General features: G+C 49.1%; 1 protein-coding gene across 2 annotated transcripts; it reads left to right on the top strand.

The window, feature by feature from the left end:
- Positions 1-1,467: 1,467 nt before the first annotated feature.
- Positions 1,468-15,179, top strand: Trim58 (tripartite motif containing 58). Of its 2 annotated transcripts, none has more exons than XM_078052923.1 (6): positions 1,468-1,966; positions 4,133-4,276; positions 7,477-7,707; positions 10,037-10,059; positions 10,152-10,252; positions 14,316-15,179. In XM_078052923.1, exons 1-6 carry the CDS (start codon positions 1,544-1,546, stop codon positions 14,900-14,902), a joined length of 1,509 nt encoding a protein of 502 aa, XP_077909049.1. In that variant the 5' UTR covers positions 1,468-1,543; the 3' UTR covers positions 14,903-15,179. The 2 variants fall into 2 exon arrangements, with proteins under 2 accessions (XP_077909049.1, XP_077909051.1); XM_078052925.1 differs by having other exon boundaries at positions 1,470-1,966; positions 4,181-4,276.
- Positions 15,180-15,810: the final 631 nt, after the last annotated feature.

Here is a 15,810-nt window from a genome sequence, read left to right as displayed (position 1 = left end):
GGTCCTGGCTCTGTTCCTCATCCTCATGCCTCAGGCCCCAGGGTTCCATGGCTACCAATAAACACAAACATGCACAGACAGACTGATTTGCCAGAAGCACGACCCACTGTCACCTTAAAACTCATCCATAGTGAAATTGCACTTTGTTCAGATGACAGACATTCCCACCGACCTGCCAGCCTTCTAGATGACATTAAAGACCTCACTGTACTCCTACAACTCTGCCTCCCCTTGGGGGAGCAGGGCTTTGGTTAATCCCCTACCTGCTCCTGTCTCAGTCTCCCCCCTCCCATAGATGCACTGATGGTGGTGGGAAATGTGCCTTCCAACTAATACCTTGGATTACCTCTTTCTCACTTCCAGTGTATGCGTTGCCCCAATTGTAACACACCAGTCCATACTGGCTGTCAGCAAATGGGTGCCACATTTTTTAAAATATTTATTTTTTATGTTATGTTGAGGGTGGAACCCAGTGCCTCCCACGTGCTAGGCATGTGCTCTACCATTGTACAACCTCAGTCCCAGTGCCATATTTTTTAAACCTTCAGAATTGTTGCTGGGCTGTAGACCTATCATCATTATGTGCATCTATTCAGGTATCTCCTCTTCAATGGTTTCATTTCTTTATCATTAGATAATTCACAGAAGATAGAAAAACTAAAGTTGGTGGAAAGAAGATTAAGAAAAATGAGCATATTATATAAAGAAAAAGATTTAAATAATGACTTTGCTATAGGAAGACCATGGAGTGGATCAGCAATAAGGAAAGGAAGGAGCTCAGTTATTCTTCAAATCTCCTGACCCTGTAAACATTAGTACCTGCTCCACTGGGAAGGTGCACGGCCTGGAGAGAAAGGTTCAGCTGTGCTCACCCTTAGGCAAATATGTGCCACCGTGTTGAGTTCACCTGGAATATCGTGAAGACCCCAGAACCTGGCTACAATCAGCTAATCCCCTTCATCGATGCACTTCAGGTTACTTTTTGTTGTTGTTGTTGTTGTTTTGGGGTTTTGTTTTGTTTTTTTTTTTTAAATGTTTATTTTTTTTAATTATAGGTGGACACAATATCTTTATTTTATTTTATGTGGTGCGGAGGATTGAACCCAGTGCCTCCCGCATGCTAGGGGAGCGCTCTACCTCTGAGCCACAATCCCAGCCTTACTTTGTAAAATTTTGTTAAACTTTGGACTTTTGAACTTTTGAGATAAGTAGTCAAATCTCCATAATGTCTCCCTTTCAGATGACTTAAATGTTGCATTACATCAAAGAACTCAAATAAAAATGTTCCCAGGAAGGAAGAGTGAGGAAGAGAGAAAGAGCTCAGCTTCCTAGGAGGTGAGAATTACTTGAATGTCAATTTCACTCCTGAGGTTGACGGTGTCTGAGTTGTAAATCATCAGCAGAAATGGTTAATTAAGACTCTTGAACCCCAGCCAGCGATAACCCATCCTGGCCATGAGCCCTTCTCTTGGTTCCAGGCGACAGAAGAGATAACCGGCGCCGCGGGGCAGCGGCAGCCACGCGGCCAGGCGAGGCCAGTACCATGGCCTCCGGGACGCCCGGGGAGCGGCTCCGGGAGGAGGCCCGGTGCTCCGTGTGCCTGGATTTCCTGCAAGACCCCATCAGCGTGGACTGCGGCCACAGCTTCTGCCTCCGGTGCATCTCGGAATTCTGCGAGAAGTCTGACAGCGCGCAGGGCGAAGTGTACGCCTGTCCTCAGTGCCGCGGCCCCTTCAGGCCCGAGAACTTTCGGCCCAACCGGCAGCTGGCCAGCCTGGTGGACAGCGTGCGGCAGCTCGGGATGGGCGCGGAGCCCGCGGGGGCGCGTCAGTGCGCGCGGCACGGCGAGGACCTGAGCCGCTTCTGCGAGGAGGACCAGGCACTCTTGTGCTGGGTCTGTGACACCACGCCCGAGCACCAGGGCCACCACACGGCGCCGCTGCCGGAGGCCGCCAGGAGCTACCAGGTAAGCGCGGGAGCCCGGGTGCCGAGCTGGGCGGCGGGCCGCTCGTGTCCGGCGGAAGGCACCGGGGCACCGAGCCCTGGCCCGCCGGGGTCGTCCTGCCTCGGCTCCGGCTAGCCAGCGCGGGACCGACTGCCGAGCGCAGGACCCTCGGTCCCTGGCTTTCAAGCTGGTCTTTTTCTTCCGGATCCCGAGCCGGCGGGCTGTGCAGTGAGTCTTGGTGACAGCCGTGCACCTCTGTCGTACTCGCTTCCACTGACGGGATTCCTAGGGCGCGGCATTTGCCTGGTATCCGTCTAGGTCCCTTAACACGGGCACCAAGGCCACCCTCTGGGTCGGACCTTCGTGAGGAATAGCGTCTGCTCAGGCCTGGACTGTCTGGGTCCCCTGAAGTAGGGGGCCACTCGACTCCACACGAAGGTCTGGGAACGGAGGACTTGAGCATTCCCCTGAGGAGGTGCTTGACCCGGAGAGCGCTCCGAGGGACTCTGCCCAGGTGTCTTCCCACGGGTGCCCTCGGGTCCTGGGACGTACTCTAAACACGTGCCTGTCCCGGCATCTGAAACAGCTGCTAGCACAGAAGAGGTCAAAGCTGTCTTTTTAATCTATGGCACAGTTAGCCAAAGCACTCCGTCACACTGGAATAAGTTCCAAGTACCAGCTTTCTTAAAACGTTCATTTATTTATTCTATTTGTTTGTTTTAAGTTAAGGACTGGGGTATTCACGAGCCAACATTCATCTGAACAATCTTGGAAATTTCTCTCGATTTTTCCTCTTCATTTCTGTTATCCTCTGCAAATTACAAGTACTAGGCACTCTCTAGCCTACCTGAAAAGTCAAGTATGCTCCTGTCTGTCTAAATCCCCAAGGTACCATACAGAACATGGCTGCTGTGATATCGCTAAAGATGTTCTCTGTTTTCAGTAGTCAACTAGATAAAAAATAAGTACCATCCAAACTCCTTGGCCTATCAATCACGACTTTCTAGGTTCTGAAGTCCCCTTCCTTCTGCTCTTATCCGATCCAAACATGGGACTCAGCAAAATTAGCCTAGTCACTCTTGTCCCCAAACATACTCTTCTTTCACCTCCTTGCTTTTGCTCAGTGTCCTTGGTCCCAGGGAGCTTTCCTCCATCTACAAGTGAAAATGGCTCTATTCCTTGCAAACACCAAACATATGCCTCTTTTTATTCTGATGCCACCATGAATTCTAATGTTACTTTATGTGTACTTTATATAGAGTATTATAATATTTCAAAGTGAATGATATATATGTAAGATTTATTGAATAAGTTTGGAGGTAGAATTTGTATTATTTTCTACTAAAAGCATATTTCTATATATGTCTTTATGGGTGCTTCCTGTTTTAAAAAAAAGGCATGTACTTGCTTCTTGGAAGGGTCTTATCATTGAACAGAGATCTAATTTCTGGGTTTTTGTTTGTTTAATTGTTTGGTAGGCTTTTTTATATTCTTCTTTTACTCCTTTTAAGATGTACAGAATATTGTGTTTTTCACCTAAAGTATTTTATTTTATTTATTAATTTATTTATTGACACCAAGGATTGAACCCTGGGGCTTTACCACTGAGTCACATCCTCAGACTTTTTATTTTTTTATTTTGAGATAGGGTCTCACAAGTTGCTTAGGGCGATATTAAGTTGCTGAGGCTGACCTTGAACTTGAGATCCTCCTGCCTCACCCTCCGAGTTGCTGAGATTATGGGCATGTACCACTGCATCTGACTTCATTTAACATATTTTAACCAACAAGATTTATTTTTGGTGAAATATCATGACTTATAGTACTAATAACAAACACTTGATTCTCTTCGTAATTAATAAGAAATTGTATCACTCTTCAACCTAGCCCCAATAGATGACATTTTACCTAATGATGTCTTCATTTCCCTCCATCTATTTTTTACATATTCATTATAAGCATTTTTTTCAAAATTGGCACTGTTATAAAATGTACTCATTTGACATTGTAATTCTATTTCTTGACATTAAGTTTCCTATCGTGTTAATGTAAAATGTTTTGCCACTCATTTTTACATTTTAGTCATTGTAGTTTTACTATCGTAATGGTGCAAGGAGCATGATTTTAGATGTATCTTTGCATCTGATATTAACTGAGTTACCAGCAAAGGTGTCCACTGCATTCTAGGGAGTTTTCCAGTTGATCCTGCAGGTCCTCACAGTCTGCTCCACACAGGTGAAGCTGCAGATGGCGCTGGAGCTGGTGAGGAAGGAGATGGAGGAGGCCTTGATGCAGGAAGCCAACATGGGGAGGAAGACTGTGCTGTGGAAGGTAGGGGGGCTTGGGCCTGGGGAGCTGCAGGCACCACCCTCTTCCTGAGTCTCCATTCTCCAGCGAGCTTGCCGTTTACTTAGGCACTCTATGGAAACATCTCATGGCCATCCTGAATTGTCCCAGACCCCAAATGACATTGTTCATTTTTGTTTTAACCTCTGTCGGCAAGACCCTATCCAGATTATAAATAGCTTTACTCTCTTGATCTTACTGTGAAACTCACTGCTGGGGTGGGTACCACCACCTGCTACTGTAGTGTCAAACTGTATTTGTCAGACAGTTAAATAGTGAATGCCACAGGCTTGGTGACAGATGTGGTGCAGTTCCCAGGGGCCATCTATACAGGGAGGGACTGGAGCCTTCAGCCTCCTTGGGTCATCCATCCAGGGTTCCCTCTTTCTGCAGCCCCTCCCCCCTTGTTTTTTTCCTACATTTCATTTACACACTGTGGCTGTGAACCTTATCTTCTCCTATTGCTATGTCTATTAAAGGTAAAGTTAAGCCCTCCTCTCCCTTCCACAGCTGGAGAAGCTTTGGGTCACCACGCTTGCTGCTGCCATTCATGGCAGAGGCTGGAAAGTTGCTCGGCTCCCTACAGTGCCCAGAACAGCAACTGCACCCCACAACAGTGAATTGTAGGTCAAACCTGCCAAAGTGTCAAGGCTGTGAACCACATATAGTGCATGGGTAGATGGGTATATTATATACAGAGCACAGTATACAACATGATCAGTTATATTTTATAGAATATTCCTCTTCCTGCTAGAATCATTCTTATGTTTTATATTATTTTATATTATTTTCTTCCTCAAAAATATAGTTTGGGTTGGGGATGTGGCTCAAGCAGTAGTGCACTCACCTGGCATGCGCGGGGCACTGGGTTCGAACCTCAGCACTACATAAAAATAAAATAAAGATATTGTGTCCACCAAAAACTAAAAAAAAAAAAAAAAATTTAAAAATTCTCTCTCTCTCTTTAAAAAAATTTAGTTTTTTTATATTTATACTATCTTCATACAGATATTTTCATAAGGACATTTATTTATTTACTTATTTATTGTGCTGGACATTTAACTCAAGGTGCTCTGCCATTGAGCTACATCCAAAGCCCCTTTTACTTTTTATTTTGAGACAGGTCCCACTAAGTTGTAGAGGGTGGCCTTAAACTTGTGATCCTCCAGCCTCAGTGAGTCACTGGAATTACAGTGCAATACTGTACCTGGCTCCTAAGGACCATTTTTGCTAACATTTTTCTTATGAAATAAGTCTTATCTTCTCCTATTGCTATGTCTATTATAAGTAAAGTTAAGCACTGATCCACAATCTTTATTATTTAAAGCTAATAATATTTAATTTTTTTAAATATTGGCCTGACCACAGATGTATGAAATCAGGAGCCCAAGTGCAAGATCTGAATTCCCACATTTTAAAACCTCCAACGCATGTCATAAAATAGAAGTGATGCTAAGATATCTTGTTCAGAGGCAAATAGCCATGTCTGAACTTCTTGGTCGTTCATGTTCACATGAGCTAGAACCATCAGGCACAGGCTTGATGGAAAGGAGCTCTAAGTTCTGCAGCAGCACTTCTTCTTTCTTCACATCCAGAGGGGGCCGAGCAACATTCCAGCCTCTGTCATGAATGGCAGCAGCAAGTGTGGTGACCCAAAGCATCCCCAGCTGCGGAACTGGAGAGGAGGGTATTGTGGCCCAGGTTCACAGCCACTGTGTGTAAATGAAATGTAGGAGAAAAACGAGAAATTATCAGGTTTAAAAACAAAACGGACAACCCAAGGTGGCACTCAAGAGGGTGACATGAAGGAAGCCGGGCTGCTGCTGCCCCTCCACCCCGTCATCCCTGGTGCACCCCTGTACTCCCCTCCCTGTGGCAGTGCTCAGCCCTCTCTCCAGCAGCCTGCCCTGGGAGACAGTTTGCATTTCTATGAGCCATGCCTCTCAGGAAGCAGAATGTGGAATGCAGAGTCAGTGTCCCTGAGGAGGAGGCCAAGAGTGTATGAATCAGTGATTTAGAAAACAGTAAAGGAGGTAGGAATGGAAAATGGGAAGAAGGAAGTGGGAGACCTTGGCGCTGTGGCCAGTGGGGCCCTCAGCACCTTGGGGGGGGGGGGGCAGGCGTTGCCTCCCCAGGTTGTCGCTCAACCGCACTCAGCCTCTGTGGTGGATGGCGGCAGCAGGTGGTACCTCCCCTAGAGGGGCGATCCAAAGTCCAAAGTACCTCCAGACATTTGGGGAGAACTATTATTTGGATTACAAAGTACCTCCAGACATTTGGGGAGAACTATTATTTGGATTATTATGTCTTTTATAATAATTTTGATGATAATTTATGTCTTTCAATTAAACCAAGAAACTATCAGGTTTAAAAACAAAACGGACAACCCAAGGTGCAGATGCTTTGGGAGGGTGACTTGCCGCTCATGCTCAGTTTAAAGCTGGCCGCTCATGCTCAGTTTAAAGCTGGGTTTCTAGCTACTAATTTCAAGAGAATAACATTTAGATGCGATCCCCTGCGTGTGAGGGCCAGGTGTGCCTCAGGGGCAGAGCTTGCCCAGCCTGAGTGAAGCCAGGGGCTCTGTCCTCAGCACCAGGAGCAACAACAAGAGCCGTGATGGGAGATTTGGGTAGGGGCTGGTGTATTAGCCAGGAATGAGTGGACTGCGTGGCAGTTAGTTCTTCTGGTCTCTGCAGAGGACACGGCCTTGTGCTGGTTTCTTGCTTCTCCTGGGACAAGAGAACATCTGTATGTTCTCCTGTCACGTTGTCCCTCACAGCCCAGGCCTTCTGCTCTTCCTGGCCACCCACCCAGCAGCAGAGCCAGCCCTCTGCTGTGAGGCCACACGGGCTCTTGGAGGTGCCCAGATGATCCCCACGCTTCTCTTTCTGCTGCATTTGACTCGTGATATTGAAACCCATGTCGAAGGCCTTGCCTCTGGCCCTGCAGCACAAGGGGGCCCACAGCCACAGTCTTCCCAGACTCTGAGCTTGAAAACCCCACCGGCCACCTCTCCTGTTCCCGGCCTCTGGTTTCTGAGGTCCTCCCCAGAGGTGCAGAGCGAGGGGGGTGGGTTCAGGGGTGGGGGGTGATGCGGGACGTCCCTTCTCTGGCTGCCCGTCCCACACTTGAGGCAGGTCCCGCACACCTTGCCCCAGCCCTGATGGGGTCTCCTGTTGCTCCAGGAGAAGGTGGAGATGCAGCGGCAGCGCTTCAGGTTGGAGTTTGAGAAGCACCGCGGCTTTCTGGCCCTTGAAGAGCAGCTGCAGCTGCGGAGGCTGGAGGAGGAGGAGAGAGCCACCCTGCAGAGACTTCGGGACAGTAAGGACCAGCTGGCCCAGCACAGCAAGGCCCTCAAGGAGCTGGCAGAGGAGCTGGAGGAGAGGTGCCAGCGCCCAGCCCTGGGGCTGCTGGAGGTGAGGCGACCTCAGGAGGCCAGGCCCACAGAGGCTGAGGGGATGGGGACAAGCCTTGGCATGGGACACGAAGGCACCCAGCTCTCTAGGACAGAGCTCAGCAGTGCTTCCTTAGAAGGCATCTTATGACTGGATACTGGGCCCTGAGTCAGGAGGCACCCAGAGGACCATTTAGCTCATGCAAAAGACAAAAACCTCAATAGGTGATGAGATAAAATTAATTATTTATGGAATCGTGAACAGCTGGGGCAAGGACAAGCTGCGCCATTCTGGCTGAGAAACCGTCCTTTTATCAAAGATGATATTGCTGATTTTCATAAATGTTCAACCCTCAAAGCCTCTGGCAGCCCATTTCATGGAAAATAGCCAGAAATATGAGCAGTGCTTCATCTAGTCCAGCTTGAAATTCCCATGTTAAGTCCTAAGGGGAGTGTATGGTGGGAGTGTATGGACTCCCATGGTGGGAGTGTATGGACTCCAGGCCTGGTGGGAGTGTATGGACTCCCATGCAGACTTCTTAATCTGTTGGGACTTCAGAGCAGTCTTTTTAAAGTTTTAATTGGAGACAGGGTCTCACTCAGAGGCCCAGGCTGGCCTTGAACCACCCCCTCCTGCCCCAGCCTTCCCAGGGTCTGGGGTCACAGACACGGCCATTCTGCCCCACAGGTGTTGTTCACAGGGCCGCCTGCAAGAGAAATTCATTCACCTGGTACTTTTCTCTGTACCTTGCCCCAGTGACAGGTGAGGATTCTAACCTAAAAGAGAGTGCAGATCCCCACTGAGCAGCTGGCCCACAGTGTCCCAACTGACTAGCCTCTGGACACTGCAAGTTCCAGACACATAAACCCAGTCACTGTCCTGTGACATTTGCAAACACAGTTGTCACTATTGTGGCATCTGATGGGGAATTGTCGCAGTCTGGCTGCAGCAGAATAACGGGAGGGGGGGGGTGACGAATAACTTGTGTAGATTGATGCAGCAGGAATGGAAGCGTTTATTGTAGGGCAACAGAGCTATTTATACATTTTGCACAGCTTATCTTAATTAGCATAAACTAGATACATCAGTCAACCAATAAGGAATCTCCACACTTAATGGCTTGCTTTTGTTACTTCTCAAACCACTCCCTCTGGCATTTTGCCAGGCACCATCCAGACTTGTTTACGAACTCTAACATTTCTCTGGCAAAATACCAGGTATTATTTTGACTTGTTTACAGACCTTAACAGGGAATCACTAAGTAACTGCATGAAACGATTTTATCTACCAAGCACTTTATTTAATATGCCCATTCTATCTTCATTCCCATTACCAATGTCATGGCTGTGCTCATTTCCTAATGAGTAAACAGAGAGCCAGAAAGAAATTAATTTTTCAAGTATAGGTGGCAAGTAAGCACAGGAACGTTGGCATTTTCAAAAATAATATTCACTGCATTATCTCAGATAGCATCTCATTTAAAATGAGTATTTCTTTGCACCATATAAATGTTAAAATGATTTATAGTACAAATCATAGTAAGAATATACTCTGACATAATTTGTGTCTGTGTCCTCTCTCTTTCTTCTCTGATACCAATGATCTTCATTTTACCCCACTGGCCAAGACCCAGGCCAATCATGTCCATAAAGGACAAGGCAAATGGTTTCCCTGCATTCATGCCTTGTTGAAATTTGTCTGACTGTTGACCACTTTTAGGGAAGAAGACAAGTGTGTTGGAGGTGACCTTTTTGTTACCCGCTTTGAGATACACTGTTGCTGGATAGTAGTGACTTCCTTTCTTATCTCCTTAGACAGTTAGTAGCTTTGTCTGTTGGTTCAGAGAATTCGAATTTGAGGATGACTTTTTCTGGAGTACTGGGACAGAACACAGGGTCCTGTTCAAGTCAGGCAAGCCCTCGACCATGAGCGATATGCCCAGTCCCAGGATCTATGCCGTACTTATATATGTTCCTCGAGTAAATTCCGAAAACATGTATAATTTTTACCCTAATTCCATCTGTATAAAGTGCAGAATGTAACTGTTAAAATAGCCCAACAATCAGAGCTATCAGTTGATAATCCATAGTTCATGGATAGGTTTCATGGGAATTAATATAAACTTTGTGTAGTCTGACTCTGTTCTAATTATATGCCTGATTTTTAAATTTGAGAGTCATATGAGAATTCAATTATAGCCTTTTTTGCCTTTAATTAACAGAGATCCACTGTCATCTGCAGTCTTATGTTGCTTGTTAATTATTTCCAGTACATTCTAAAGACATTTTCGTGGTGTGTCCCCAGTCAACTGTGGGAAGCACTTACACCTGCTTGTGTCTCTTACTTCCAGGGTGTGCAAGGAGCCCTGAGCCGGTAAGTGTACTTTCCGCTCCAGTGAGGGAGCGGGGGAGGCGGAGAGGATTGATGTGGCCATGCTGACATTTCCGGGTTTCTGCTCTTCTCAGAAGTAAGGCTGTCATGCCGCTGGAACCAGAGACCATCCCCATGGAGCTGAAGACCCCATGTCGCATCCCTGGCATGCGGGAAATGTTGAGGAGATTCCAAGGTGGGTAGACCCCCCGAGCCTGGGAACTGATGCTGAGAGTGTGAGGCTTACTGCTGCCCTTACTGCCCTGGCCTGTGGCCACAGCAGAGTAGCCACAGCAGAGTCTCAGGTCTCTGAGACTCACTGTGCGAGTGAGCTCTCAGGGTGTCGCGGCCTCTCACCTGGGGTCCAGCCTGGCAGACCTCCAGCTCCTTCCTGGGGCACAATGCGTCAGTCCTGCCCAGCAGAACATGTGGGTGTCTCCCTCGAGGAGTCCGTCAGTTCTCCGGGGTTGCCTTGCTGGCTCCCACTCACTCTATTCTGACACTGTCCACCTGCAGACATCATCGAATCCCACAGGTTGAGGGCCTTGTCCCACAAGGCTGTGCCCTGCTTCAGGAGCAAGGAACAAGCAGGCTGTGGCTTGTGTCTCTGACCAGCCAACTGCAAAGCAGCTTTCCTGGGACCCGCTCTATGAGCGCAGTTTGTTTGCTAGAACAGCCCCCAGAACTCAGTCCCTACTCACACTTGGTCAGTTATTGTACAGGGTGTTGCAGAGGATGGGGACCAGCAGCCAGGTGGAGGAAACCAACAGGGTTGGTGTGGGGAGGGGCAACACGCCCTCTCTGGGTGCTCCTTGCAGGATCTCCTTGTGTGCAGCCACTGGCAAGCTCCGTCTTTGGGTTTATGAAGGCTTCATTCAGCAGGCATGACCAATGATACCACTGGCCACTGCTGACCCTGGAGCTTCAGCCCTACTCTCCTCCCAGAGGTAGGGGGATGTTGGACTGAAGGTTCTATCCCTTTAATACAAAGGGGGTTCCCTGGAAACCAGCCCCATCCTGAGGTCATCTAGGCCACCAAGCACCAGCCATCTCATTAGCATGCAAAAGAGTCCCTTGTCTCAGGACTTTTGGGAACTGGTGTGTCAGGACCTGGGACATAGACCAAAAATATACTGCACTCTCTCACCATGACTCATGCACTGCCCTTGGCCTTCCTGAGGATTTCAGTGTCAGGCTGTGAAGGGGTGGAGAAATGCACCTGCCTGCAGGAAAGGGGAGGGGACATTTGTGCACAATCCGTGCGTGCGGATGCCAGTCAGGGACACCCAGAGGGTCTGCATGAAATGGCTTTGTTCACCCAATCATGTTGTTCTTTAAAATGGTGAGGATTCAATATTTTTACTATTTCCTTTTAAAATTTACTTTGCACCACATAATACAAACTGTGGCTTTCCAGGGACAGTCTTGTCCTGTAATGAGAAAACCTACCTCAGTTGTAGTGCCCAGTGACCCCACTGTTTGGTGGACAGGTGAACATACACTAGCCATGTGACTTGATGAGGGCTTTCGCAGCACACCCCCAGACTCTGTCACCTCCTATGCTTTTCCTTTTTACCAAATGAAATAGTTAGTGAATGAATCCAGCCCATGCTGCCTAGTTTATGCTGCCCTTTCTACCAGTGGAGTGAATCATTGAAGAACAAAAGCAAATCAAATGTGCTATGACCCGTGATTCACGGTGCAAATACTGACTTCAGTTACCCAGGCACATGGCTATGAGGAGAGGACACGGACTTCTGGAGAGTGTGATTTGATGCACGGGGAGAGGAGCAGAGCGTCGGGCAGCAGGAAGTGCGGCAGGTGTGCTGGGACTGTGAGGACAGGATGGTGAGGGCAGCCCAGGGGGAGGGCAAGGAGGACAAAGCAGCAGGGCTGGAGAGGTGGGCTTGCTTCTGTGAGCAGCACTCAATGGGAGAGCACAGGGTGTCCCTGGGCAGGACTGGCCTTGTGTACACATCATCCGGGTGCTTTATTGTGATGAATTAAAGATGCCAAGACAGCAGCTGGTGTCACTGTTCATTGACAGCTGAGTGTAGGTGACCCCCAGTGTTGGTATGAAAGGTGCCAGATGGCCACATCCTTGGCCAGCCATGGAGGCGGAGCTGCCAGATCTGCTCCTGGATGAGCTCTGTTTTGTGGTGAGAGGAGAGTGAGGAGGACCCATGGTCTTGGACCCCAAGAACTGCCACAAAAAACGGCTGGTTGTACTGATGGCTATGCTGCAGGCAAGGCCCAAGAAGGGCGACTGGTTTGGGGGCAGGTTGGCAGATACTTAGCATCCAAAACTGGCCAGGGAGGCAGATGAGTTCACAATAAGGACCTTCAGGGGAGAGGCCAGGCTGGCAACATGCACTGCAGTCAGTAGCAGAGGACTGGAGTTGACTGGAGAGTTGAGTGAGCCAACCTAGAACCACAGGGCATGGGCTGAGAAAGAAGTCCCCAACTTGGCACTGCGGCTTTGACCTGGGGCAGTGACGGAGGAGAGGGGAGACCAAGATGGAGGGAAGCATGGGTGCTGGTGAGTCTGGAAAAGAGCAGGAATCTCTCCAAGACAGTCAGGTCCTCATGGTGCCAACTGACACAGATGTCCCTTCACCACCCTGGTGGCCACTGGGAAGGTATTACCCTTGACAGCTGGGTTTAGGAGAAAGGAACAGAGAGAACTAGCCAAAGCTCTTTCACAGATTTCTTTGGCTAACAATGAAGCTGAGCATTGTGCATGTTAAATGAGCCCCGCAGTCCCCCCCCCCACCCCCAGCCACATTCCAGGCTGGTATTTGCTTCCTGTGGAGTTGGGAAATCAGGTACAGTCTTTGAATCTCTTCATCAATATTGTGAGGTGGTAGTAACCACATTAAGGATGGCTTCCTAGCCGGGTTTGGTGGCACATGCCTGTAATCCCAGCAGCTGGGGAGGCTGAGGCAGGAGGATCATGAGTTCAAAGCCAGCTTCAGCAATGGCAAGGTGCTAAGCAACTCAGTGAGACCCTGTCTCTAAATAAAATACAAAATAGGACTGGGGATGTGACTGAGCAGTTGAGTGCCCTGAGTTCAAGCCCTGATACAAAAAAAAAAAAAAAATTATGAAGAAGGTGGCTTCCTGATTTAACATAGGTTATGAACACACAGAGCCTAGTGATGTGGCCAGTCAGGTTTAGATATCCATAGAAGTTCATGACGTGTGGCTTGAAGATGAATTGGACTAGTACGAGTAGTAACTGTTTTTGCCATGACCTTAAGGTCTATTAATGAATTTACTACCTTTGAGTGCTTATAAGGAAATACTCTGGTTTTGATGTAGATGCGTTTGCCTACTATGTATGTGAATCAATCCTGCATCAGTCTTGCTGGGACTCCACAGTACATGTTAGATGGTCCTCCTGTTGTGGAATCAATCACTACAAATAGCCACTTTAGACCACATCCACTAGTAAGCTCACAGGTCCAAAGATCAGACTTGCAGGTGGGAGTAGCTGGCTCCCTTGCTTAGGTTAGGGTCTCCGAAGGCCAAAACCAAGGGACTGAGCCTCTCTGAGGAGTCTGGAGAAGGACTTTCCAGCTGGAGTTCCCTGCAGCTGCAAGGCCACGGTCCTTGTTTTTCCTTCAAGCCATCATTTGGGGCCAGTCTGCTTCAGAGTGCTCTCACCTTCCCCTCGTGACCCTTCCCACCTTCCACCCTGGAAAGGCTGTATCAGAGCCAAGTCTAAGACTCTCTTCTGCAACCATCTTGATAGCTAGAGGACTTTCTAGTTTTAAAGAGCTTGTGGGATTAGATCAGACCCTCCCAGATAGCCTTTGTTGTCCTAGAATGTCATATAATCATGAAGGTAATAACACCAGGGTGTGGAGTCAGGGCATCTAGTGTACATTTCCCCCACCACAGTCACACCATTTTGAAAGTAGTGGATTTCATATTAATGAAATTATCCTATAGGTTTTGAGAAAAACAGTTTATAAATTTCATGCCAAGACAGATGATCCTAAGTGCACCCAAGAGCTCTGGGTGCAAATGCAAAGTTGCCTTCGACTGGGTGTTTGGCTTCCCAGCAAGCTGACAGCGCTGCTGTCCTAATGGCCTGGTTAAGGCGGCCCTGGGCGCCCCAGCAGATCAAAGACGTGCTCAGACCCTGGAGAAAGGCCTATTTCTTGGGGCAGTCTGAGAGAGGGCGTTACGGACGCTCACCCCCGGGGCATCTAGTCTTTCCCGTGCATTCACGTGTCCCATCACTCTCTCTGCAGTGGACGTGAAGCTGGACCCCTCTACAGCGCACCCCAGTCTCCTGCTGACGGCCGACCTGCGCAGCGTGCAGGACGGGGAGCTGTGGAGGGACGTGCCCCGCAACCCCGAGCGATTCGACACCTGGCCCTGCATCCTGGGCTTGCAGAGCTTCTCATCAGGGAGACACTACTGGGAGGTGGTGGTGGGAGTGCGGGCCGAGTGGGGCCTGGGCGTCTGCCAGGACTCGGTGCAGAGGAAGGGGGAAGCCACGCCGTCCCCGGAGAACGGCGTCTGGGCCCTGTGGCTGCTGCGCGGCTGCGAGTACATGGTGCTGGCCTCCCCGTCCGCGCCCCTGCTGCAGCTGGAGCGGCCGCGCCGCATCGGGGTCTTCCTGGACCACGAGGCGGGTGAGGTGTCCTTCTACAACGTCACGGACGGGTCCTACATCTACAGCTTCAGCCAGGTGTCATCGGGTGTCCTCCGGCCCTACTTCTTCGTTTGCGACGAGGCGCCGCTTATCTTGCCACCGATGGCAGAAGCAGAGGCAGGGACCTTGGCGTCCGGGGGCCACCCTGACCCTCCTCTCGTGGGCGACCTTCAGTCCTGAAGTGCTGTGCTCAGGGTCCTCCCGCAACCTATCCAAGGGCCCTGAAGAGCGGTGGAGGACGGACATACAGCTTCACCAAGTGCCCAGCTCAGGGCAGCCTCTTACTCGGGCCTGGGGAGGTTCCTTGAAATCCAAGCAGACAAGAGATGCTGTGTATGCGGGAACGTTGGACCTGGAGGGTCTCCTCAAACTTTTCCCGAATGGCCCCCCACTTACTCGATGGCTTTTCTTTCAAATTAATAGTCTCGTATTAAAGAGTTCTGTATGGTCCTTATAATTCCCATTCTCTTCAGTATCTTCCCATCCTGACGCTGAATCTCCAGACTGAGAGATGGAAACCCTGCAGGGGGCCCGAGCAGACTGAGGCTGCTGCCTCCTGGACTCTCCCTCACATTCCTGGCTAGCCGGCTCCTCCTCTGTCTCATTCCTTGCCCCCGCCCTTTTTTTTCCCTGGATACCTCTGGTTGTTTAAAGTTTCATTTCCTTTTACATCGACATAGTCAAAATCATCCTTCACACGTGTGTGTTTCCAGTCACAGTCTTCACTTGCTTTCTGTCTTTATTCTGGGAACAGTTTTTGAGGATCGTGAAATTCATTGCTCCGACCATAACATGGATTTTGATCTTCTCTCTTTATCTCTGCGTATGTTTGTAAAAGTAGGAATGCCCTAGAAATTTGATTCAGCTGGTTTTCTTCAGGGTCAGGAAGACTAAGGAAGGTTTGCATCAGCTTGCCAAAGGGCTGCGCCCATTCATGGGACCAGGGAACAGCTGCAGCCTCCTGCCTGCTCAAGGGACTGGCCCCAGGACCGCAGCAGGGGTCCTTCACTCAGGGTCTCCTGTGCCTGGAACAATTTACTGGCCTCACAGTATTAGGGTAGGAATTTAAGGTCATGATTGATGTGACT

This window comes from Ictidomys tridecemlineatus, chromosome 1 (genome assembly GCF_052094955.1).
Source record: "Ictidomys tridecemlineatus isolate mIctTri1 chromosome 1, mIctTri1.hap1, whole genome shotgun sequence".
NCBI classification, from domain to species: domain Eukaryota; kingdom Metazoa; phylum Chordata; class Mammalia; order Rodentia; family Sciuridae; genus Ictidomys; species Ictidomys tridecemlineatus.
This window is presented reverse-complemented; position numbering and strand designations above follow the sequence as displayed.

Bases quoted from the DNA above. Each gene is read 5' to 3' on its own strand.
- Trim58 (XM_078052923.1), top strand. From the start codon at position 1,544: ATGGCCTCCGGGACGCCCGGGGAGCGGCTCCGGGAGGAGGCCCGGTGC. The intron at 4,277-7,476 runs GTAGGGGGGCTT...CTGTTGCTCCAG, and splicing joins GGAAGACTGTGCTGTGGAAG to GAGAAGGTGGAGATGCAGCG. The intron at 7,708-10,036 runs GTGAGGCGACCT...TCTTACTTCCAG, and splicing joins CAGCCCTGGGGCTGCTGGAG to GGTGTGCAAGGAGCCCTGAG.